Source organism: Barbus barbus (assembly GCF_936440315.1).
Source record: "Barbus barbus genome assembly, chromosome: 8".
NCBI lineage: Eukaryota > Metazoa > Chordata > Actinopteri > Cypriniformes > Cyprinidae > Barbus > Barbus barbus.
Window position 1 is genome coordinate 23,086,735 of NC_136736.1, and position 26,998 is coordinate 23,113,732.

Here is a 26,998-nt window from a genome sequence, read left to right on the forward strand (position 1 = left end):
TGAAGCTTAATAAATGCCGAAAAATAAACAAAAGGCATTTATTAGTCTATAAAGGAACAAAAAAACAAAACATCTCTAATAACAGCAACACCACTCAGGCATAAACACACTATTCACTGCCCAAAGGAGAAAAGAGGATAAAAAGGAAGATTTGGAAAGTGGGACGGGGAGGAACCACCAGGTAGACAATGTTCACGTGTCTTTGAATGGATAAGGGGATAGAGGGAATAAATGCACAATCGGAGTGGTTTGGAAGGGGAAGGGGAACTACAAACACCACTCAGATTAAGAATGGAGCGACTGTACTGCAGGTGTGCTGCACCTGGTATTATGTCATCAGTTTTGTGTAGATAGACTCAGGCCTCAGGACCTGTGAGACTTTTCCTTCATCAGACAGAAACAATCATTCAGAAAGAGGTCAATGGTAGATTGTTACGGCATCATAATGCCTGATACAGGTGTGCATGTAGTTGCCTAAAGTGTCATGCAATATAGTTTATAAATATGGATTTTTAATAAAAAAAAATATTTGAAATATTTATTTTAAAATATATTATAAAAATATGAGAAATGTTACAGACTTTTTTTCTGATGTATTTTTAACCTCTTATCAATTTTTTTTTAAGTCTTAGAAATATATAAAAATATAGGAGATATGATACAATTATGTTCTCCTGCTGAGAATTTGGTATTGTTTTATTGTTTTGTTTTGTTTATGAGAAATATGGAACAAATATTTTCTTGATGTTTTTAACGTTTTGTCATTTATTATTAATTTTGTATTGTATTTATTTTATTTATTATTATGTTTTTTAGTGTGGGACTGGTGTTGTGAAATTTTGCAATATTTTATTTAGATTTTTTGTCTTATATTCATATTGTCATATTGGTGTAATAAATATATTATTCAAAAATATAAAGCTGAATCAGAAAGTAATGCGCATGTTTACTTTAGGAGACTTGACTTTAGGAGAGCTGGCTAGTTTGAATTTTAAATAAAAAGGCAATACAAATTCATCGATAGAGCTAAAAAAAAAAAAAAAATTTGGCATCTAAAGGGTACGGAAGTGTATTGCATTCACTTGAGGAAAAAAAATCTACTCTGTTTTTCTCAGAATTACGAGATAATTTTTCATGAAAAAAGTTTTTGCTCTGTTATTCTGAATTAACGAGTTAATTATCTCAGAATTACGAGATAATTTTTCATTAAAAAAAGTGTTTGCTCTGTTTTTCTGAATTAATGACTTAATTATCTCAGAATTACGAGATAATTTTTCATGAAAAAAGTTTTTGCTCTGTTTTTCTGAATTAACGAGTTAATTATCTCAGAATTACGAGATAATTAAGTCATTAATTCAGAAAAACAGAGCAAAAACTTTTTTTTTTTATTAAAAATTATCTCGTAATTCTGAGATAATTAAGTCATTAATTCAGAAAAACAGAGCAAAAACTGTTTTCATGAAAAATTATCTCGTAATTCTGAGATAATTAACTCGTTAATTCAGAAAAACAGAGTAGATTTTTTTTCCTCAAGTGAATGCAATACGCTTCCGTAAAAGGGAGCTCAAAAACTAACTGCAGATACACATTATTCTGTCAGACCTATAGAGGGCAGTGTGGTTGATATTTTCTTACACCTTTAATACATATTTTCACTCTTTTAGTGTAAAGTAATATATACACAACATAAATACATGAAATCATGTATTTTGTGTATGCGTGTCGGTGTGCTTGGTGGATTTCCGTAGGAAGCAAGCGTGCACATGTTCATGTGTGATACTGTGGAGAGATTGAATATGTGTAAGTGTGAGTGAGAATATCACTGGGTGCAAATGCAAGTTTGTGTGAGGCATCACACAAATCTCATCAACAGTATGCACAGGAGGGCACAGCATGAAGCTGCTACCACACACCACAAGAACATGAAAAGAAAGATGTTTTATCTAATGTATTAAAAGAACAGTATTCCAAATTAAAAACAATTGAAGCCCTGTACATTGTCTTGCTTATTACATAGCTACTTAACAAATAATACATGCAGAGTTCAGATTGTTTTATAATCATTTATAATAATATTTAAATCACTGTGCAGTTGTGTTTGGTTTGTAAAATAGTTTTAATTTCACTGGCAGCATCAGAGGGCTCATGAAGACCCAGCAGCATTGCAGTTCAGTTTCTATGAGGTTATTTCAGCAGACCAGCTTGCTCCACCTGAGCTGCGCTCTCTCCAGAACCGCTGTCTCGTACCTGGACTCTACGCCACACACCTGGAGAGATGGCTCACATACTACCCTCCAAACCAGGTAACCAGTCCAGACCAACCCTTGCCGATTTCAGTATTTTTACAGTACATTTTCTGAATCGTGTACTTCCTGTCTGTCTCTCTTTATCTTTTCTTGTAGCTGATGATTATTGATGGACAGCAGCTGAGGAATGACCCAGCTAAAGTGATGGACGAGCTTCAGAAATTTCTGGGTGTCACTCCCTATTACAACTACTCCCAGGCACTCACGTAAGGGTCACACGCCATATGTTTTATAAGAAGTAGGGACCTCACACATTTCCATAATTGCAGTTAAATTGTTAAATATTATTACAATATCAAATAATTATTTTCTATTTTAATTTATTTAAAAATAAAAATGTTTTTATTCTTGTGCTGGCCATGCTGAATCTGAGTTTTCAGCAGCCATTACTCCAGTCTTCAGTGTCACAGAACAATATATTATTGTTTTTAAAACAGTTTTGCTGCTTAATATTTTTGTATAAAATATTATTATTATACAAAATATACAAAGGAATCTTTGATGAATAGAATAATAATAGAATAACAAGTACTTAAAAATCTAACATTATTGTTAAATGTAACACACTTTTGAAAATTAATTTCTTTAAAAAAAAGTACTGATCCTAAACTTTTGAGTGGTGGTGTGCAAAATTGAAAATTTTCTTAACATCAAAATGCACAGGAATGTCAAACATGAAAATGTAAATGTCCAGAAATGTCATAATAAAATAACTTTCCCCATACTTTATGAATGCAATCTTACAGATATTTTAGCCACTAGCCTGCGGTCCTAATTGAAAATTAATGAAACGGTTATAATATCAAATTCAATAAATGAATTTGCCGTATGAAGTTCAAAACATATTTAATAAATTGCAAGCATTAACTTTGAAAGCTCTACAAATAATATGTTTCTCGAATGCAGCTGTGTGATGTAGGTCCAGAAATGGTAGATTTTGTTTTTAGGTTTTACCATCACTGAGGAAACATTTGCTCCATACTTGGATCCACAAACGAGACCATACACACACACACACACACACAGATGGACACAGGCTCATCCAGAGATATGATACAGGAGCGAGCCTGTCATCCATGCTGTCCCTGGTCCCATGTGTTTGAGAATCAGCTGATAAAATGAGCTGATAGATCCATGTTCCCAGCAGTTGATGCCTGTATAATCTGTACAGAGCCTGAATGAGATTAATAGTGATAATCTGGCTGTAGCTATTAACACAGCATGAGAGCAAGAAGATTAATTTCATCTGGCCTCTCCAATTAAAAACAGCTCATTAGGCATCTGACACTTTCTCTCTGAGTTATTTTGCTCTTAAAGTATGTCAAAGTAAAGTCATGTACATTCTTACAATTTGCATGTGTGCAAGACAACAAGTTGCAGTGTTGTTCACTGTAAAACAATGCTTCTTATTGGCTGGAAAACCACCTGTCAGAGGATGAGACCACTCCTTCTACTAATTAATATTTCAAAATTAACACTCAGCATGTTCAATTATGTTTGAACTGACCCTTGCTGTTATAACTTGTGACTCAAATCAATTTCATACAGATTGCCAAAAAGAAAACATTTATCACAACTCACGACTTATAACAACTTTTACCCGAGAAGTTTATCCAATACCAGAAGTGTTTTTTTTTTTTTCTTTTCTTTTCTCCAGAACACCATGTGGCAACACGTGTGGAATATTCCTCACATGAAGCCTCAAGAATAAAAAGATTTTTGTCCCAGGTGCAGTTTCACAGAGTGACAAAAACATTTTACTAAAAATGTGAAATTCATGGTTTTAAATATATCTGAACATACCCAAAAGTAAATATATAAAAAAAATAATAATACATGGCCAGTGAGTTGTGGCAGGTACTTTTTCTCCCATTTTTCACCCAACTTTGGCAAGTGTGACTAATAGTTGTTTTGGACCATATGTATTAATCATATTGTACTGTAATACATTTAATATATTTCATGAAATTCAGTTAAGTGAAAATGACATTCGCTCATCTCAACTTTGGGACAGAAAATTTATCAAATTTAAATTAATTAGCAAATAATTAATTGTAATTAATTACAAAAATAAATATTTTCTTTAAAATAATGCACACTATGATGAATAAAAAATGAATAAATATTAAATATTTTTAGTGGGTCCTAAACGAGCTAAAATGCATTGTGGCATAAAAGAAGAAAAAAAAACATGGTATTTTGAAATTAAGCAATGGTTGTCACATTTTTCAATCTACAGCCATTGATAAAAGAGGCCAAAACATTGAACTAAGTATAACCTGTGTCAGATGTAGTCTATTCCAGTCTCTCTCTCTCTCTCTCTCTCTCAATTCAATTCAGTTCAGCTTTATTAGCATGAATGTGTAACACAATGTTGCCAAAGCATTAACATATATATAACAACAACAACAACATAAATAATAATAAATATTATCAGTTTCAAGTTAATGTTTAACATCTAACATTGTGAATGGTTAATACATATTTAGCAGCTACTGTGTTATCTTCAAGTAAGAAGGGCATTTTCTCAGTATCACTAAGTTGATGGGATCATGGCTTCAAATCTGGGGAGAAATGTTTCCCTCATATTGTGATATGTAGGACAAATCAGCAGAAAGTGTTTCTCGTCCTCTATTTGCTGTAGATCACAGTGTCTACAGATCCTCTGCTCTTGCTCTGTCCATGTTTGTCTGTGTCTTCCTCTCTCTATTTCTAAATCATGGTATCTTAATCTCTCTCTCGTTTGAACGTTCTGTGAGTCTCTGCATGTGTTCTCTACCGCAGACAGCTCCATCAATCTTTGGCTTTTATTAATAACCTCCCTCTGTTTGAGTCTTTCTCACTTCATCTCTCCACACATCTCTTCTCTTTCTCTCTCTCATCATGCCTGTTTCTACTTTTTCTTGTTTTCTGTCAGTTTCAGTTACGATCGCTTCTTTTTGTGGCTTCACTTTCCTCATTTCCTATTTTGTTTCAGTTTCTGCCTTTCAACAACTGTCTTTTGCAGTTCCACAGCTTGTCTCTCGTCTCATATGTCATATACCTCTGCCTCTCTGGTGCTTTCATCTCTTTTAAAGGTGTTTCTTGGGTAGTTTTGTTAATTTTTTTAATCAATTTTATCTGTAAAATTGTATTTAATTTGTCCACTAACAGTGCTCAACAGGTGTTATCTCCATCTCATATGATGTGTTTGATAGCATTCAGTGATGGAAATTATATTTTAAATGTTCTCTTTTGGATAATTTATAGCTAACAATTTATTTATCCTAAATACACAAAATTCAATTACATTTTCACACTGTTGCGCATCAAAACACACAGGAAATGCAATCAAGAAAATACAAATTTGCTGTAATTCGATAATAAAACAATTTTAGCCACTGATCTGCAGTCCTCCGCTGGTGCTTGTTGATTGTACCACGCAAAGAATCCAAATTATGTTTGTTAAACATTCTTTCTGGCTTTGATTTATAAATAAAGAATCTTCATTTACTGAGCAGTTTGTGATCTGAATGTTCCCAAATTAACTTCGAATGCATAATGTGACAAAATTACAGATGATTAAATATAATTTTTTGATAAGCCTTTATAAAACTTTTAAATGAATATAAATTATTGTACACTAACTTATACATTTTTAAATTAGATTATCACTTATGAAATAACAATAATATTTTAAGGGTGCAACCAAGGCATTTAAATAAAATGTTTTTACTTTACTAAAAAAAAATAGCGCATAGTAAAAAGTTTCCATGGCAATTTTAATATGACAAAAAAAAAATGTTGGTTTTAAAATAAATCACCCTGGAGATAAAAAAAGTGGCCAGAGTTAGAAAAAAGGTTCTAATTCTGGGACTGAGACTAAACACAGAATATCTGAGAAAACTGTAGAGCAGGGAAGCTGGTGTATGGTGAGCGCACTGGCGCCGTTGTAGTGTGGCTGTCGTCGCATCATTCAAGTGGATGCTAGTGGTTGAGGAGAGACCCCCCCATACACACATGATTGTAAAGCGCTTTGGGTGTACAGCAATACACAATAAAGCGCTATATAAATGCATAATTCATTCATTCAAAAGAAATAGGATTGAGTGAGACCAAAAAAAAGACAGTGAAAACAAAAACAAACAAAAAAGTAGATTGTGTCGCAAATGAGTCATAGTTCATGTTTCAAAGTACCCTATGCTTACTGCTTTGCCAAAGAACGAACACTAACACATACACACAATCTCTGTCACGTTTTGCTGAGAGCTGTTAGAGATTGCTGATGTGTTCTGAATGCTTATCAAACTAGGCCATGTCTCATCTGACAGACAGACAAGGTTACAGCAGAAATCTGTCAGTCAGATCTCTCTCTCTGTGTGTGTGTGTGTGTGTGTGTGTGTGTGCGCCGCTGTGTTCGGACACCGTCCAGGTCGCTCAGCTAAGATTGTGTTTTTATTTACTTTTTGACTTAGTTTTACTTTCTCTTTTTACACAACTCTCGTTGGCACTGATCACCTATAACAAAGAAACACTTTTGGACATTGGGAACCGCTACACTAACCTGTTCCAGGACACTTTAGCCACGAATCCAGCATGGCCTCTGGAGATTCTTCGGAACGTGGAGATAAACAATAACCCCTCGAGAAAAACCGCGGGAAACGCGCTGGGATTCGAGACAGACTCATGAAAAGGGCTCACAGTCCTCCTCTTCCGAGCATTCTGCTCGCAAATGTCCAATCCTTGGAGAATAAGATGGACGATCTTAGAGCCAGGATTAGTTTCCAACGGGACATTAGGGACTGTAATAGCCTTTGTTTGGGTGGTGATGGCGCAGTGGATAAGACACATGCCTTTGGTGTGAGAGACCCGGGTTCGAATCCACTGTGAGACACCAATGTGTCCCTGAGCAAGACACTTAACCCCCTAGTTGCTCCAGAGGCATGCAACCTCTGACATATATAGCAATTGTAAGTCGCTTTGGATAAAAGCGTCAGCTAAATGAATAAATATAAATGTTTGTCTGAAACGTGGCTTTCGCCCTCGGTCCCGGACACTGCTGTAATGCCAAGTGATAACTTCTCTGTTTTTCGGACGGACAGAACAGCAAAGGCCCGTAAATCCAGGGGTGGAGGTGTGTGTTTCATGATTAACAAGAAATGGTGTGATCCCAGGAATATCTCCATTCTGTCGCGTTCCTGTTCGCCTCATCTGGAACATCTTTCCATTATTTGCCGCCCATTTTATCTGCCCCGGGAGTTTTCATCGATCATAGTTACTGCTGTGTACATTTCACCACAGGCGGACACCGGCTTGGCTTTGTCTAAGCTTCACGATGTGCTCAGCGGCTACATTAACAAACATCCTGATGCTGCCTTTATCATCGCGGGGGACTTCAACAAAGCCAACCTCAGGCAGGTCATGCCGAATTTTTATCAACATGTATCCTGTCCAACTAGAGTACCAAACACACTGGATCATTGCTACACTCAGTTCAAGAATGCCTACAAAGCCCACTCACTATCGGCTTTTGGCAAATCGGACCATGCCGCCATTTTCCTCACGCCGGAATATAAACAAAGGCTCGTTCAGGATCCACCGGTGCAGAGAGTAGTGACGCGCTGGTCCTCCCACCCAGAAGCTATGCTACAGTCGGCTCTTGATGACGTCGACTGGGACATGTTCCGGGCGAGTTCTTCTGACGTCAGCGAGTTCACGGATGTAGCATTAAGCTTTGTAAACACGCTAACTGAGTAAGCTACAGAAACAATAACGATAAGGACATTCTCCAATCAGAAACCGTGGGTGGACAGAACTATCCGTGCTGCGGTTAACACACGCACTGCTGCTTACAATGAGGCTCTTCTGACCGGGAATATGAGCGAGTACAAAGCATCGTGCTATGCTCTCCGAGGCGCAGTAAGAGCCGCTAAACACAGATACAGAGAGAGAATTGAGTCTCATTTCCAGCTCAATGACTCTCGACGGATGTGGCAGGGACTGAGGACCATCTGTGCCTTCGGAAACAAATCCTCCACGGAGGTGAGAGCAGATCCATTGCTGGCCGACGAGTTAAACATCTTCTACGGCCACTTCAATTGCAACGGCGGCGGCGCATCTCTGCCGTCCAGCGCGTCAGGAAGCAGCAGGCAGAGCAGCGATGATCCTGTAATCACCGTGTCAGAGGATGAGGTTCGGAGGGCAACTGTCTCTCTCTGAATGTGAGCAAAACTAAAGAGCTGATCATGGACTTTAGGAAGAGACAGCAGTGGCCCTACACTCCTCTTATGATCAGTGGGACCCCTGTGGAGAGGGTGAGTAGCTTCAAGTACCTCGGTGTAAACATCTCCGAAAACCTGACTTGGACTACGCACATCCAAACAAAGGTTAAGAAAGCCAGGCAAAGACTGTACCATCTGCGACAGCTGAGGAAATGCAGGGTCTCACCAGCAATCCTGAAAACTTTCTATTCAGGGACCATAGAAAGTGTATTGACTCAGTGCATCTCAGTGTGGTATGGAAACAGCTCCAATCAGGACTGCAAAGCACTACAGAGAGTTGTGCGCTTAGCTGAGCGCATCTCAGGGTCTGCTCTCCCCTCTCTGCAGGACATCTACCTCAAACGCTGCAAAAATAGAGCTGTCAAAATCATCAAAGACTCAAATCACCCTGGTAACCGTCTATTCACTTTGCTTCCATCTGGTAAGCGCTTCCGTAGCCTGATGGCAAAAACTGAGAGACTTAGGAGGAGCTTCTTCCCCCAGGCCATCAGGCTCCTAAACTCTAACTCTGTGTCATAACATCACTTGACTCCATGTAAATATCAATATATCTATAAGCTATTCATAATTTTCTCTACCTCATATTGCTGCTACTTAAATACCCTGTACTACTTTTTTGCACATTCTTTTTCACATTCCTCTTATATTACTATTTATGTCAACAACATACTGACCTGCACATTTATATTTATATTTTTTTATCTTATCTTTTATTTTATTCTTTTTTTTTCTACTTTTCTTTTTCTTAATATTTGTATTCTATACAATTGCACTGTCCTTGGAGCGGACCTGACTTAAATTTCACTGCTGGTTATATTCTGTATAATTGTGTATGTGACAAATAAAAATCTTGAATCTTGAATCTTGAATGTGTGTGTGTGTGTGTGTGTGTGTGTGTGTGTGTGTGTGTGTGTGTGTGTGTGTGTGTGTTTGTTGAACAACATTCTGGAGTTTTCCAGATTCCCTCTATTGTAGAAATCAAAAAGGTATTGAGAGACTTGATATAGATTGATAGATAGGAACTCAATATATACAGTATATAATACAAGGAATATGCAAATTGGAAAGATGTTTTTGAGGAAAGAAGTATTTTAGATTGTAAATAGTTCTCTCTTTGTTCACAGGTTTGATCCTCAGAAGGGCTTTTGGTGTCAGCTGTTGGAAGGGGGCAGGACTAAATGTTTGGGGAAGAGCAAGGGCCGCAAATACCCACCCATGGACTCTGAGGTACCACATAACAAGTCAAGTCTGAGCAAAATGGAGCCTTTAATCTTTAATGATTACAGCTGCATTATAGAGGTTTGCCATTGAGTAATATGGGTCACAGAGAGAGAGAGAAAGAATTCATTCTGACCTCTGACTGTTCAATTTTGCAGCAGCTAACGTGTCTGTAGCTCATGTACTGAATAACTGATACCTACAGAACAACTCTGACTCTCACTTCTTATTTCTCTATTTTTTTCTTCTATTTTTTCACCTAAAAAATTTACTCACTCTTATGTCATTCCAAACCTACAATCTCACAAAAATGGTACAAAAGCTGGGGAGGTACTTTTTCAAAAGCGACACCTTTGTACCTAAAGGGTCTATAATGGTACCTTAAAAGTACAGCTTTTGTACTTTTTTTCTGAGAGTGTATGAACACAAAAGAAGATATTTTGAAGAATGCTTTTGAACTGTTTTTAGAACTGTTTAGAAGTAATTTCCCAAAACGTCTTGTTCTGTTTCCACAGAGAACGAAAGTCACACAGGTTTGAAATGGGATGAGGATGAATAAATGATGACAGAATGTTTTTGTTTTTTTTGGTGACCTATCCCTTTAATAACTTTATACATATACTATTAGGGTCCACAAAAATAATGGTTTAGTATGTACTGAGTCCTATTTTGGTATGTTTTTGGTACAGCGAAAAACAAAACACTTATTAAACAGTGGTTTACTAAAAAGATGTCTGAAGTGCTTCCATTTTTGGATGAAAAATATTTGATCAAAAGGTGTTTTTAGCTTGAATTATTGAACTCTTTTTTTAACAAGTTTAACAGACAGGCCAATCTTTATGCAAAATGGAAATACTCATGTTACTTTCTAACATTTACAGATAAGAATACAACCATAAGACGGATGCAAGCTTGTGCTGAGGAAAACACCTTTAGAAAAGCATTACATATCATGCATCTGACACGAGGTCAAGAACATTTAAACTGTATGCTTTTGAGTTAGTTTGAAGCACTTAAAGCACATCTCTTGTTCAGGACAACTTGAATTGTGTGCTTTTCCTGACGCAGTTCAGTCTGTCCACTGTTATTTTTCGCTCACAACATCAAAGTATATCTATATAAATGCTATTGCCCCATCTTTCTTGAAATTAATTGATACCTTACAAAATCTATATACCATCCAGCCCTTGCTAGCTGAACCAACAATATCCAATACTTTATGAAAGTTGCTAGGGGGAAACTGAGTTTCAAATTAAGTTAGTCAAAACATTTGTTCGGTACAGGTGCATGCCAAACCAAAAGACCTATACCGAATTGAAAATATGTCCCATTTCCCCCCTATTTTCTATACAAAAGTCTGTAGCTTTTCTACACAGTAAAAAATGTGTTCTTTTTACTCTTTCCTTTTCTAGTCACGAGCCTTTCTCTCCAGATTCTACAGGGATCAGAACATTGAATTATCTAAGCTGCTGCACAGACTGGGTCAGCCGCTACCAGCCTGGCTCAGAGAGGAACTACAGAAGGTCAGGTAGCCCTAACCAAACCACCGCTCCTCTGGGTCAAAGATCCAGATTCACCCCTCAATGGAAACTAGACACTTGAACGGTACTCAATGCCACCTACCTGCAAGCTTGCAGAGCAAAGATCTGAAATTCAACTCACCAATCAATGATGCCTCTGGAAATCCAAACAAAGCAGTATTGTGTGTCCATGGCAACATGACATTTTTGTTGCAAAAGGTCAGGGTTTTTTTTTTCAGTGAAGGTACGGTGATGTGACTGTGACCCTTGAACTTCAGATGCAGCTAATCAAAGACTGCATAAAGACTGTAACTGAAAAATGAAAATGTTCTCAGACTTCCTCCTATATATACTTTCCCCCATCAGTCACTGGATATAAAGGTACGGCTTTAGATTTTATACGTCATCATCAAGAGAGATTTAGAACTGCACAACCACTGTTCATAACCTCACTCTTGCAAATATATCAGTCAATCAATCTATCAGCCAATCAAAGTGAAGATGCAGAATGTTAAGATTAATATGGAGAAATAAATAAAAAGCACAGTCAATTTTTCTGCATCAGCTTTAAACCGGTTAATGGAGTGATGTCATTGTGATGTCAATATCTCAGTCCATGTCCCAGTTACTGTTGTTCTAGACACAATGGCCTGAAGAGTGGAAATGATTTCAGTTTGTGTGTGTGTGTGTGTGTGTGTGTGTAAGGGTAAAAGCAGAAGCTCTTGCGTGCATGCCTGTGTCTAGGCATATGTCTGTAGCCAGGTAGCCTTAGCCCCGCCCACTGGACTGCAACTGGTTGGCTGATGAATTTGAAATGTGACTTTTATTTTTGAAAACAATTTGCCTCAATAAGGTGAGAAAGTGCTTTGAGAAATATGTAAATAACTAAATATATATTCAATAAACACTGGAGAGATTCATGCTTCCGTAAAACATTTCTTGCAAAGTTCTGTCTCTATTTGATATACCTACCTAATGAATGAACAGAGTGGAAGTAGAAGTTACAATACTTTACTTTATTAAGCACAGTATGAAGAAAGGGATCACACGCTATAAAGGTGTGATTATACAGGTTCAATTATACAGTATGAAACCTTATTGCTAAGCTGTGTAGTGATTATGTTTTTAATGAAATACCTCCACCTGGGGGTCACAGGCTGCACTAACATAATATGGGGTTATTTCAAGAAATGTACAACTATAAAATAGTCAGTGTGAAGATCTGGATCTGATTCTACAAATACAAAAATGTCATGTAAAAATATTCGTACTGTACTTTATACAGGCAGATAGCTGTATGCGTCTCTCTGTGTCTCTCAGATGGATCATGTGCGCTCTGAACAAATGAACACAGGTTGTATCTACACCATATTGAGGGTCTGACACGGCCTGTGGGCAGAGGAGGATAAAAAAGTACAAATATTTCTTTGCTGACCTTAAGTACAGTTTTTCAAAATTTCAACTTTAAAACTTGAGTTTCACTTTTACTTAGCTACATTTTTAAAGAGAAAATTATTTTACGGAAGTACGCGAGAAACCAGGTTACTGCTCAAATTCCTAAAATGAACATTTTAATCTTACTACGAATCTGCTGGTATTCAGCAGCATTTAGCTCACAGGAACACTAACTATAGGACCTATAGACAGGGCCCGTGGCATAGGCGATATAGGCAGTTGCCTAGGGCGCAAAATGACTGAGGGGCGCCCGAAAGTTTTTTTTTTTGTGACCATCGTGCGCTCCTACACCCATATATTAAGCAAAATAATTTCTGACAATTAACATAATTTTAGTATCAATCTATCATCAAACTGATTAAAATAATGTTTGAATAAAATAAAATTGGCATCAATGAAAAATCATCAAATTTGACGTCATGTTGTGGGAAGTCGTGGCCTAATGGTTAGAGAGTCGGACTCGTAATCGAAAGGTTGCGGGTTCGAGTCCCCGGCCGGCAGGGATTGTAGGTGGGGGGAGTGAATGTACAGCGCTCTCTCCACCCTCAATACCACGACTGAGGTGCCCTTGAGCAAGGCACCGAACCCCCAACTGCTCCCCGGGCGCTGCAGCATGGCTGCCCACTGCTCCGTGTGTGTGTGTGTGTGTGTGTGTGTGTGTGTGTGTGTGTGTGTGTGTGTGTGTGTGTGTGTGTGTGTGTGTGCATTTGTTCACTACTCACTGCTGTGTGTGTGCACTTGGATGGGTTAAACGCAGAGCACCAATTTCGAGTATGTACTTGACAATACGTCACGACTTTACTTTACTTATGTTGGAATAATTTAAACACTTTCTGTGTCATGACGTAATTATAATACATCAACATCATAACACATTAATTATGCTTGGTGCTTGGTTAAAATAGTTTTGCCATTTATGTGCTCTTAAAGGAGTAGTTCACTTCTAGAACAAAACTTTACAGATAATGTACTCACCCCCTGGTCATTCAAGATGTTCATGTCTTTCTTTCTTCAGTCGTAAAGAAATTATGCTTTTTGAGGAAAACATTTCAGGATTTCTCTCCACATAATAGACTTCTGTGGTGCCCCTGAGTTTGAACTTCCAAAATGCAGTTTAAATGCAGCTTCAAGGCTCTAAACGATCCCAGCCGAGGAAGAAGGGTCTTATCTAGCATAACAATTGGTTATTTTCTTTAAAAATTTTACAATTTATATACTCTTTAACCTCAAACGCTCCTCTTGTCTAGCTCTGTGTGAACTCTGTTTTTTCCAGTTCATGACAGGGTATGTCGAAAAACTCCCATCTCATTTTCTCCTCCAGCTTCAAAATCGTCCTACATTGCTGCAGAAGTACTGATGTAGGATTAGTAATTAGACTATCTAGCTAGCTATCTGGCTAACATCTACAAATAAATTACCAAATGTAGCCTTTATTTTGTTGCCTTTGTTGTCTGTTAGACTATTTTAGGCATTTCATATTGCTCATGTTTTTCTTTGTTGTAATAAGTAGGCTACTTGTCACTATAGGCATAGTTGTGGGTTGCATTTCTCTGTTTGGGAGTAGGCTATAACTCATGTCTGGTCTCTTCAATGTTTTAACAGATTCACTCATAACATAACAAGGCACATTTATTTAGTATCACAATTTATTTACTACTTATTTATGCTAATACTTATCAGTATTTATGTTATATTATATTAAAGTAAAGTTTAGAAAAATCAGCATTTTATGAATTTTTTTTAGTGGGGGGTTGGGGACAGAAATCTAAAATCTCGCCTAGGGCACCAACAGAGCCTGGGCCGGCCCTGACTATAGAGGAGGGTAACAAACCTTTAACAACAACAAAAAAATAAATAAAAATTTAATTCAATTTAATGCATACACAAAATGGACATTGTACTGTAATTATACTTATAAATGACTACTAAAAACACCCACAGAACAGCTTTAACAGACCTACTTCATTAATTATTCAAATACAACACCCAATGGCAATTCTCCAGCAACAAATCTTTTCAGTATTTATATTTTTGTGTTAAAAGTAGTTGTGTTTAATAAGATTACCGCATGAAATTTGGGTGTAGTATGATGTATAAAATCATATAAGATAAATTTATGTCATGATTACTCTGAAGAAAACAAACGTATGTGGATCTGCGGATGCGATCTCATATATACAGCAAATAACATTTTGTAGCAAAATGCCATCATTTGGAAAGACTTTATGCAGAGACCCACTGCCTTCAGCTATTTTAATGGTGAGTAGTGAGTTTTAATATGCCACACATTACACATTTGTATTGCTATGTAGTATGTATTGTTTATATTATTGTGTCGCTGGTGATGCAACTGAAAAGCTTGTGTGGCTCATGTTTACGACAGTCCCGGTTCCAGAATCAATTAACTTACCATTTCCAGAGTGAATTCGCTTTTTATATGCGGATGTCGCTCCTGAAACTGTGTGCATGGTGCAGCATGTAAAACAAACGTTTATTCAAATTCTGAATGGAGAGCGCTTCCCCTATAACCACTAAATGCTGCAAAAAAAATCCTTTATTATCAATGACTAATTTTAGTCATTTTAAAATTAAAATTAACTACACAACCCATTTGCATTATGCCTACACACTTTTCATTTTAATTCATCTAAATTGTTGTACGTTGAATATTGTTTTGGTGTTCTGTTTTAATATGGAACTTGGTCTGTTTCTGTTATAATACTGTCATCGTTTTGGTGAATGCCTGTTTCTCAGATCCTGCTTTGTACAATGGTCTGGATACGACATCACTACTTTTTCTGTGAGGGGTAGTTAACAATCTTCCTTAATTATATAGTTTCATCTTATATTAGATACATTATCATAAAGTAGCTGAAGTAAATGATTACTGATTTCTGTCATAGTCTATGATCCTAATGAAAAGTTTAGCTGCTAAAATGCATAAGTTTAATTTCGATAGTTCGTCCATAATTAAGCTATTGTATTCAACAGTATCCTGAAGATGGGGCTGTGACACTGTGCTCAATCACTGTAACAATCTCTCCCTCTCTCAGTGAGCTGGCAGGATTGATTTTTCACTAGATAAAGAGTCTTTGAGAAACATCTCCCCCTCCTGCCTATATAACTGCAGAATTCACATGGATCCAGTTTTACATTTACTTACTGGATTTGTGCGTATGGCAAAACTAACGCATTTTCATTCAGACTTACTTGGATAACAATTTTTTCTGCTTCAGGAAGTAGCGAATGAATACAAACAAACAATCTTACATGCATTTCTGAAAATTTATTTAGGTCTTTCCCATGATCCAGTAAACTTGTCTCCATAGAGATGAGCTCAAAGAAGGAGTGTATTTGAAATGCAGTGTCAACACACACAATGGACCTATGTAAACAAAGGGCTTTCTGAAAAGACTACACTAACAGTGCACTGTCAGGTCTGTACACACTGACCACTGTGCGAAAAAAACAAAGCTAGCTAAACTTGCCTGTGTACTCAGAGATTCTAACGCTAACACTTCCTCCGATACGAAATGTAGATGTGCATGCACAAACATAGGCCTACTGTTTTTCCGCTCAAATTTTCTCTAATCAAATCTTCCAATTTAAGAAACAGACAGTACTTTATTCCAACAACAAATTTTATACCAATTGTAAAACGTTTAACGCTTCAAACTGAGGTTGTAAGACAACTGTATATAGCTTTTTGTGATTTCAAGTTCCTCTAAATATTATATACCATACTTTGTTTTGCTGTTAATGACATCGCAGCCCTTATGAATAGCCTCACATACCACATGACTTGACATACACTTTTTAGGCAATAATAAAAGCACCATGCCATGTTCATAAATATTTAAACATATATAAAGGCAATACTAAACACAGAATTCTGCCCCTATTATGGGTTATGAAAGGTTCATAGTTTTGGTTTTGGGAGTCCTTTCATTTTCTTATAATATGCATTTATTTTAACCTTATTTGCTGAACGACTCCCAAACGATTAATTTTTCCAGACCTCTCCTTTGCGTGACGCTAATCTTGAGTGATTGGTCGATTTCATTTAAAGCCGTGTTTGTGAGCTTTTAACGCTCCAAAAGCGGCACCTAGTGGCAAAGAAGGAATTTGCAGTTTCATTCAGACCAACGCTAAAATCTAAGTTTCAATGATTCAGAGTCGACTCTTTCTTTTGAGAGACAATAACTAACTTTATACATGGTGCACTTTCAGATTTAAAACTTTGCAGGATGTTTTCATTCACTTAGAGCTGTGTATACAGCATGAAAGGTAATATTCAAAAATCCAAATATGACTAAATGATGCATTAGAAAAACTAATTTACAAAAGTCTAAACTGCAACACCTTAGTTTGTGCAAAATAAGAGATTGTGGTTGGTCAGCTTTTTTTATATACACAGATCAGTTGTTGTTTTTTTTAAAAAAAGGGGTGTAGTCTGTATAAAGACTACTCTCATAAATCATGCTCACAGATGTGTAATATCGACGTAAATCACAGAAAACAAACACAAGTTAATTATGCTGAAATGAAATGCATTATCATTCACAACACTAAAACAAGGAGGTATAAACAGCTTTGCATTGCATATCATTTCCATATCCCACAGATCTCTGGCGTCTGGAAGTGACTGTGGCACTGTGAAAACATTAAGCAAATAAATGATGTGCTTTTTGTCCTGATGCTGAGATATAGAAAACCTCAGTCCAGTTATCATCACGAACATATGTGCTATAATAAATGATGTCATGGTTCCTGTGGAGAATTATGATGTCATTTAATGTGTTGATGAGGTGATGTGGTCAGTTACTTAGCAATGGGATGGTAACCATATCCCAGGAGTTTAGAATTACCATACATTTCTTAGCAGGAAATCCTTCTCATTTCAGCATTAAAGCTTGATGTGATTTCAAGCCATTGGAACTTTCTTCAATATCAAACCGGAACATTACTCGTCCCATTTTACAGACTCAAATAGTTTCTGTCTCTTAATGGCATAAAGTACATAGTCACAAAGATATGCTTTCATTATTGTATTCGTAATATTAAAAAAAATCTATAATTCAACACTCACCATTATGGTCTCTTCAACCTAGAAGTGCTTTCATTATTAAAAAAAACAAAGAAGACCTGCAATAATTGAACCTGCCAATTGAAGACTAATCGACACATCGCTATGATGGGCCTGTGTGTGTGTGTGTGTGTTTTCCAGTAAAAATATCTAACCATTGTTAAAACAACATAAAGTTACTGAAGCAAAAAAACTCACAACTTTGTATTGTTTCAAGCATAAACCTCACAAATTTGAAAGCTTTATGCCTAATTGTTCTTGATATATTCTCTGAAAACAAATCTTAATATAATTTTAAACTGCAAACTCATTTATTTTAAGAATGTTTAGATATTTTTTCTGTTTTACTTTTTTCAATGTAATTTTAGTGCAAAGTTAAAATTGTGTGATGACTATACTGTATTTAAAGCCAGGCTCTACATAATTCTCTCTGACATTTAAGACTTATTTGTAGTTGATTTCAGCTAGTGTTATGAAACTATTATCTATTTTAAACCGTAATCTAAAACATATTTAGCTCTAAGGCTTCTTGCTCTAAAAGTGTGCTTCATTTTTCTGCCCGCACAGTCAGACTCTGTTCTGGGTCCTACTTGCCAATGGCCTTCTTAATCCAGGGCACGAAGGCGGAGACTTTGGTGTAGACGCCGGGTGCGTCTTGTAGTCGACACGCGTGACCCCATGATGTGACCCCATATACAACCCAACCTCCACTCGGCCTCTCGCACACCAGCGGACCGCCGCTATCTCCACGGCAACTGTCCACACGGTGGTCGTCATGGGAAGACCCGGCGCACAGCATGCGACCGGTGAACTGGTCAGAATAGCGCTGCTCGCATTGACGCTTGCTCAACACGGAAATCGAGGCCTGCTGAAGAGTTTTTGAATATGCACGACCTGAGAAAAGAAAAAAATCCAACAGGTTTTACTTGAAGTCTGGAAGTGATCAGACTTAACCGTTCACGTATGCAATGGAGCGTGTGGTCGCTTTTCTTTCAATGTTATGATCACACACTTCATTCATCACATTTTAGAAGACTGTTAAGAATACTGAAGTCCACTGACTGAGAAAAGACACAGGTGATTTACAACACAACGTGACCATTAGAATGAAACCCCACCATCAACATGTCACATGATAAGCTGTAGCTGCTTAAAACTGACATCATAATTACACCCTGTGTAGTTCCTTGATGATTTCCTCATGTTCTCTGATTACAGCTCTGTATGGATGTTACTACTGTCATGTCTGTCCTTTTTGATGAGACTAGACAGCTGGACAGATGTGGCCGTAGGTATCTTCTCTGTGTGTATATCCTTGTGATAAAGAAGTGTGTTAGCTAAAAGAAGTTTAGCTAATAGTAATTACATTTAATATAAATGTAAACTTTTATACAATTTTCACTTTTATACAATGCAATTACTTATGCAGTTAAGTGCCACACTTGAGTACATTCTTTTAAAGTATATTATTTTCATAATAAGATCTTAAAAAGCATGCTAAAGTGTTCTACTCCTATATATATAATAATAATAATAATAATGTAAAAATCTGCCAATAAAAAATTGTAGAAATATACAACCTATAGGTTACACTTTATTTTAAGGTGTACTTGTAACAGTGTAAATATACATGTAAGTACTGAGTAATATTAATTAACTGCATGTACTTACTGTATGGTTAGGGTTAGCATTAGGGGTTGGCTCAGGGTTACTTGCATGTAATCATGTATAATTTATTGTTATTATAATAGTAAGTGCATGTAACATAAGACACCTTAAAATACCAAAATATATGATGTGTTACTGTATGTAACTGATGCAAGCTGCTAATATTTTTTATTATCTCTCTCACCGGACATTTAGTTGGAAAAATGTACAAATGACATCACAGCCCCATAATTCCACAGAACACTAATAAACACTCTTTTGTGATTGTGAACATGTTAAAATGGCCATGAACATGTTAAAATGACTCACGCCATGTGCTCATACATAAACCAGCACTTACAAATATCCTTAAGCAAATACACAACCTTGTTTGCAAATACGGCCAACGATACAAATAATTACAAAATTTCTGAGAGATGATACCTAATTGTTGCAGAAAAACAGATGTTTTACAGATAAAATTAACTACTTTCAGCAAACAAAAATAATTTTGTGTATTAAGCTGTTTCCTACAAATGCTGACAAATGGTTAATTGTTTAAAAATGTCCATACTTGTTGCCTAAATACAGATGTGTTTTGTTCACATTCTAGTGAAACAAGTGGTTTTCCATTCAAAACAGTGAACTTTGCCCTCGAAACAACTTAATAAAAACATCCGCAATAGTTGTCCTTAGTTACATTATGTTTTGGCAGAAAAAAAACAACAACATTCTATTTCAAAATTCAGAATCAAAATTTTGAATGGATGAGCCATGTACAAGAACGCACCTATGACCTTAAAGTAATACTTCACCCAAACGTGAAAATCCAATTTCCCTGTGGGGATTAATAAAGTATCTATCCTATCCTACATTACATTATTTCAAATATATTTTAGTTTACCATAAATGCTTGTCAGTACATTTGCCAGTACACTTGATTTGTTTTCCTTTACACTTCTGCTTTTGTACTACTTTTAGTTTACTTTTAAAATTCAGTACTGCTGAATTTGCTTGTGCTTTTCCTCATCTGTACATCTTTCGGAGTAAAGCATCTGTTAAATATTTAAATTGAAAATGTCTTCACACCATTTTACCAAAAACTTTAACTGATATTTCCTATTTGCCTGTCTGTGTATGAGAGTGACACAGTGAGAGAGTGATTGTTTGAGACAGAACACAGAACAAAGATTCTGATATCTTACAGTGTGTGATTATCGCTGTCAGTTCTGCTTTTACACTGTCTGATCACATCTTATGCCTGTCAGCCTGTGCTATTTAGTAGAGCCAAAGCACCTCCTTTTTACACACACAGCCTCAGTTCTTGCTCTGATTGTGCTCAAAGCACCCTTCATTTCAAGAATGACAGCTTGAGGCTGTTCAGCAGTCTTTTATAATTGTTTTTCTGATTTAGAGCTGCATGTCTTTAGTTTAAAAGAGGTATGCATGGAGAGTGTGTGAATGAATGCATGAATGTGTATGTGTGTTTAATGGCATTTCCGACCTGTGTCTCCCCAGCCTGTGATGTAGCAGTTGGCAATGCCCTTTGGCACTTTCTCTCTCCGCATTGGCAGGCAGGCGGGAAGCACGAAGCGGTTCAGTGTGACGCAGTTGCCCGTGACACCCCTGTGAGCTCTGTGGCCAGAAACACGCACCAGTGCCAGGTCATAATCATTGCTGTCAGCGCGGTAGCGTGGGTGAAGGACGATCTTCTCCACAGCGTACTCTTCCTCATACTCCTCAGGAACCAAAGAGTGATAATCACCCACACGAACTTTATACAGCCCAGTGCTGTTACCGTACCTAGGAAAGAGCACATAACAGATCTGTAACTAAACCTCAGACTCTGATTTTCAGATATATTTAGATATTCAGATAACTCACTAATTGGCCAATAATCATAACTAGTTGGTGATTAACAGAACTGTTTCTATGCATAATATATTTGTTACAATATTAGTTAATTTTATACCACTGTTTAAATGGCATTTTTGTGATGTCTAAACTCACTTGTAGCATGTCAAATGACAGATTTTTACAGGGTTTTAGAGTTTTATTTCTCAGTTATTTAGGCAAAATAGTATAGACCATTAACATTGCTATGATGCTACGTGAGGTAAAAAGCCCAAGAAAAACATAAAGAAAAAGGGCGTGCAAACAGGACACATTCAGAAAGGCTGAAAGCAAATGAATCAGCACAGCAGTGTAATACATTATCAGAGGATGATTTATGACCTCTCTATTTGTCAACTGATCTTATGGACCCAAAGCCAAACCATGTGCACTCACACACACAAACACAAACTTACAAAACCACACTCACGGTCAGTTGGTGAAAACAGAGATATACAGGAAGTTTTCTTTTTCCATAAACCCAACACCATGACATCCCACTCACAAAGGTCTTCACCTGAAACGGAAAGTCTCCTATGCTTGCCAGTCTTTAATATAAGATACTATAAGGTTTCTTTACTGTAGTGAGACTGACGTATCTCTTCAAAGAAAGATTTCAAAGTGGGGTCTGAGGAACCCGAAGGGCAAAAAATTATACAATCAAATAAAATCAATTATATATGTAATACATAATAAAAAATATAAAATAAATTTTTAAAATGCATGTGATTAATTACAATTATTTTATTAAATTGACAGCTATTTACAGCATTTTTCTCCTCAGGTTTATACATATAACAGTACTCTAATGGTGGGTAGAAAAAAAACATACAATGGGCCAGATTTACTAAACAGGGCAAATTAACGCGAGAGCGCAATTTGAAAACAGCGCCGATGGGTGTGGAAATTTCTGTGGGTGATTTACTGGTAATGCGCAAATTAAAGAACACAGACACAACATCTTGTTTACATATTGACCAACGCAATATACCAAGCAACAAAATCCAATAAATCCTCTCCCTTCTACCACATGCTCTGTTCTCTGCGGTGCCTCTTCCAACAACAAGAATTGCAACCATTTCAAGCGGAAAAATGGTTTAAGATATGCTTTTTGGGGGGCCTTAAATAATGGTGCAAATACCTGTAACTTGATGAGTGCAAACGTTTGTAAATTGCATTGTGTGATTCATTTTAATACTCTCCACCTAAATTTTGCGTCTGAAAGAGAAACTCCTACAAATGCATATTCAATAAGGTCAGGTGCAAAAATAACTGTGTCCACACCTTTTCAGCTCTTATTCTTCACTGTGCGTATTTAGTAAAGCCTGACAGTACTATTTTAACAAAAGATGGTTTGCGCTGACACATGCTGTTAGTAAATCTGGCCCAATGTCTTTTAATTTAATAGATATTTCCTAGATAATAATTTAGACAACATTAGGATATTTAATACGATATGTTTTAGTACATTTTTGGTGTCAAAATTAGCGCGTTAACGCATGCTATTAATTATTTTCAGATTAACGCGTTAAAAATATTTAATGCGATTAACGCAGGGGCGGGGCTAGGGTTGGCCACCCCATTCGCAACTGCTGCCTCTGTCTCTTTTTTTCTTGCAAAGGATTGCGTTTATTTAGATGCAGAATGTCTTTATGACCACATCAAACGGGAGAAGTTTCAGACACGTGCTCTATACGTCGCCTCCACGCCAGACGCGAGTCAAACAAGCGCGTAAAAGATACTGTGCTCGTAGCGCGCACTCTTCAAATACACGCACAAAGGTGCCGGTGCGCGCTGTAGCCTATATCATTTCATATCATACAGCGAAAGAAACTACGTGCATGCAATGTCGTAGTTATACCGTCCGTCAGTTAAGGCATGAAGTTACGTAAAAGGCGATTAAAGCTGCCTTAAACTGTGTGCATGCATGCAATAGCCTATGTTATATATATGCGTCACATTTAAGTACATGTCCCTGAAATTATTTTAAAAACTGTCCTGAGGCACCCTAGCACTGTCTCCCTCATCTAAAATACCCAATTCAACTCATCCGCTCATTAGTTGAGACTTTCAGACCTGAAGTGAGTCAGAAAATGTAAAGAGATTTGTGAGAAAATAAGATGCATGTCAGATCCCCATCACCTTCAGCAGCAGCAGCTTTTAAAGCAATAGCAGGCAAATAAATTAATAACCAGCTGCTGTGATGTCTATTAATCCAAGAACAAAAGAAAAAAGAGCAAATTAATAACTTTTATAGTTTTAAGGGGTTCATCTATATTTAATTTAGAATTTAGTGTTTGGTAAGTATTAATTTTCTGTATATTTCTGCTGAAGGGCACAAGTAGCTAAATATGTCATTTATTATAATGGGTTCATGTGAAGATTGTTTTAAGTTCACTTAAATTAGACGTTAAGTCTAATAAATGTTAAAATTGATAGCTCTCAATTATACTGTAATGCTGACTGGCTACAGTCAATGGTTAAATATTCAGGGGGCAAAAAAAATTTTTTTATAGAGACATCAGTAGTATTGATATCAGTGATGCTGGCCTTCAATCATAAAAAAGATACCATTAAAGAAATATTAAAAATATACTGTCTTTATGTTGTTTGTACAGTGTACATTTGAAGATTGTTTATTTAAAAACTTGAATGTTAGGTGGGGTTAAGCGTGATTAATCACGATTAATTTTAGAAAAATGTGTGATTAATTAGTTAATTTTTTTAATCGATTGACAGCACTATATATCTGTATAAATGCTTTTTTATATACATGAAAATGTGTACAAATATACTGTAGTTGACAGTAAAAAGGGGGTCCTTTGCACGGGGATTCTCATATTTGGTTTTTGTCCCCAAAAGTGTGAAAACCCCTGTCATAGAATTTATATATATATATATATATATATATATATATATATATATATACTGTACACATATAAACTTACATTAACAATGTAAAACCTTAAAGATCAATATGAATCTTAACTGACTTAAAGGGGTAAACAGAAGAAAAAAGAGTGACTGAGTGTGTGTGTGTGTGTGTGTGTGTGTGTGTGTGTGTGTGTGTGTGTGTGTGTGTGTGTGTGCCCTCCTGTCTGCTTGTTAGTGATTGAAACCATTGCTGTGTAATGGAAATATGTAAGTGGTGCCAGAGAGAGCAGTGTCCCGTTACACGGTCAGGTCTTTTCTGGATCTGCCCTGTCCGGAATGATACTCTTGGTCTGGCAGTAGTCAAGCAGCAGGATCAGCAACACATTCCCAAAGCTTAGTTCTGGAAAGGGCAGTTCTGATCCTGACGCTGTATATATTAAGCTTCTAAGACTCGCAATCAACATTAATCCTTACTGTAGTACTGATCTCAATGAGGTTATTAAAAGGTTATTCTTGCTGAGACATGGTCAAGTGGGCAGTGCTTTGGCATGCTACACTTGAACCCAACTTTGAATCTGGATCATTTTGCAGTAACAACCACCACCCATTTTGACTATAGTTTGTAGCTGCCTTTCCGCCGTCCTACTCTATTAACCAGTAGTCTATTATAAAATCCATTTTATTTCAATAATACTAAATATGCGGGTATTAATTACTTACAGTTATGGGTTTATTTGATTAATATACAGTAAAATCTGTAATATTGTCTAATATTGTTACAATGTCAAATAACAGTTTATATCTTCAAAAGTAATTTTCCTGTACTGTCACATTACTCCAGTCTTCAGTGTCACGTGATCCTTCAGAAATCATTTCAATATACTGCTTTGCTACTCAGGAAACATTTCTTTTCAGTTGTGCTGCTTAATATTTTGTGGATATTGTGACTCAATGTTTTTCAGAATTCTTTGATGAATAGGAAGTTAAAAACAACAGCATTTCTAAAAAACAAAACAAAAAAGAAATTTGTAACAAAAATGTCTTTACTTTTAATCATGCTTGCTAAATAAAGCATTATTTAAAACAAACAAACAAAAAAGAATACTTATTAACCCCAAAGTAGTGACTTGCAATTAAAAGCTATTTCAATTTAACAAAATGTAGTTTTATTGGTATACGTTTATGTACTTAGGTTTATACTGTATTACTCAGTTAATTGGTTTTATTCGTCAAAATATTATTTAATAAAACTGTTTAAATTGTTACAGTTAAATACCATAAATACCATTTTTAGCTTAACTTTTTTTCTTTTTCTTTTTTTTTGGTGTACATACATGACCTTTCTTTTCCATTAATTTTAAAGTTTGTAATTTACCTAATGCTTATTTTAGGCCTGGAAATCACCATTTTAAATGGTAAACTTCTAACAACATTATTAAATTATTCATTCATCATTCATTAATTATTCATTATTAAGATTACATTTAAATGAGCATTGTTAATATGTTATCAAATGTAATTTAAATGTAGAAATAGGGGAAATGAGCATTAACAAGTAAATATCATATGACAATGAAAAATCTCTATGGACTGGTAACTAACCACACATTTGCTCATCCAGAAGCTGGATCTGTTGACAGCTTTCAAGCTCTTAGGTTGTACATTATAGCAGTTCCGTCATTAGGGCTGACTTTAGCATATTGCTTTCTCGATCCTTTAATTCCACGCCGGTTGTAACCCCAGAGTTTAATTAACGCTGGCCATCAACCGGGCACGCAGCATAAAAATAGTTTAGCGCTAATGTGAGTGTGTTTGTACATGCTATTTTTGCACAAATGTCATGCTACCCTCTGTAAACATGGAAGTGAGAGACTAACTTTAGTCCTCTCGAGCTAAATGATCTCAAATGATTTAAAACAACTGTTATGCTGTTCTGCACACTATTAATTGCATTCTTGAAAATGTGAGTGTACGTGTCTGAGGAAAATGAGGGTGGGGGCCACAAAGGTATCTAGATTTATAGCTCTGTGTGTGTGTGTGTGTGTGAAGGAGAGCATGTAACTAGAGGAAACTTTAGCAGTAGTCTGATGTCATGGATCATATTTTGAAGGCTCAGTGCTTGGACTGGTTGATAAAAAACAGATCCAATATTACTTAAACCTCTCACGCTGCTAAAGTATTTCTACAGAGACCCTTTTTTTAAATAAATGTCCTAAATGGCTCAGGAAAATACCACTAACGGGTCTGAACTGAAGGCAGATCATTTACAACACTGATCCTTGAGGGAAGCAGGAAGTGTTTGTGTGAACATGTTTTTATTGCTTTTCCTCTGGCTTACTATTATTATTCTTCCTTAATGTGAACAGCTATAACGTTTTATCCCTGTGGTAAAAACTCATCAACCGATGCATGAAGGGTCTGTGGCTAATTGCATGTAGTGTAATTTTGGGATGGATGGGATGTATTATTGCCTAGCAACAAGCAATCTAATTTTTAATATTTAAAATATCAGCCCTGCTACCCTATTTGAGCTAGAGAGTTTTTCACATTTCACATGAGAGTTTCGCAAATTTGCCTTAAAGACTCATCCAAAATATCTGACATTTTATTTTTATTATTAATACTTTATTTTAAACTATTACTTTGGGCATTTAGTTTTTGTGGATCTACAAATGTGACATTTCAATGAAACTCCATAGACAGTCAAATGTGGGTTATTTTTTCTACAAGTACTGTAAG

General features: G+C 36.3%; 2 protein-coding genes across 2 annotated transcripts in view; one reads left to right on the forward strand and one right to left on the reverse strand.

Annotated features, from left to right (window-relative positions):
• Positions 1 to 12,241, forward strand: part of LOC306873966 (bifunctional heparan sulfate N-deacetylase/N-sulfotransferase 4-like) — a 74,272-nt gene extending 62,031 nt beyond the window's left edge. The window contains exons 11-14 of the mRNA XM_079423588.1: positions 2,133 to 2,303; positions 2,403 to 2,512; positions 9,691 to 9,793; positions 11,197 to 12,241. Of these exons, the coding sequence (XP_079279714.1) occupies positions 2,133 to 2,303; positions 2,403 to 2,512; positions 9,691 to 9,793; positions 11,197 to 11,316 (504 nt within the window). The 3' untranslated portion in view covers positions 11,317 to 12,241. The remainder of the gene's footprint in view (positions 1 to 2,132; positions 2,304 to 2,402; positions 2,513 to 9,690; positions 9,794 to 11,196) is intronic.
• Positions 12,242 to 18,431: 6,190 nt separating this feature from the next.
• The window catches only part of LOC306874315 (neurotrypsin-like), a gene marked incomplete at both ends in the record, with an annotated part of 33,592 nt that continues 25,025 nt past the window's right edge, over positions 18,432 to 26,998 (reverse strand). Inside the window, 2 exons of the mRNA XM_079424288.1 lie at positions 18,432 to 18,739; positions 20,997 to 21,295. Of these exons, the coding sequence (XP_079280414.1) occupies positions 18,432 to 18,739; positions 20,997 to 21,295 (607 nt within the window). The remainder of the gene's footprint in view (positions 18,740 to 20,996; positions 21,296 to 26,998) is intronic.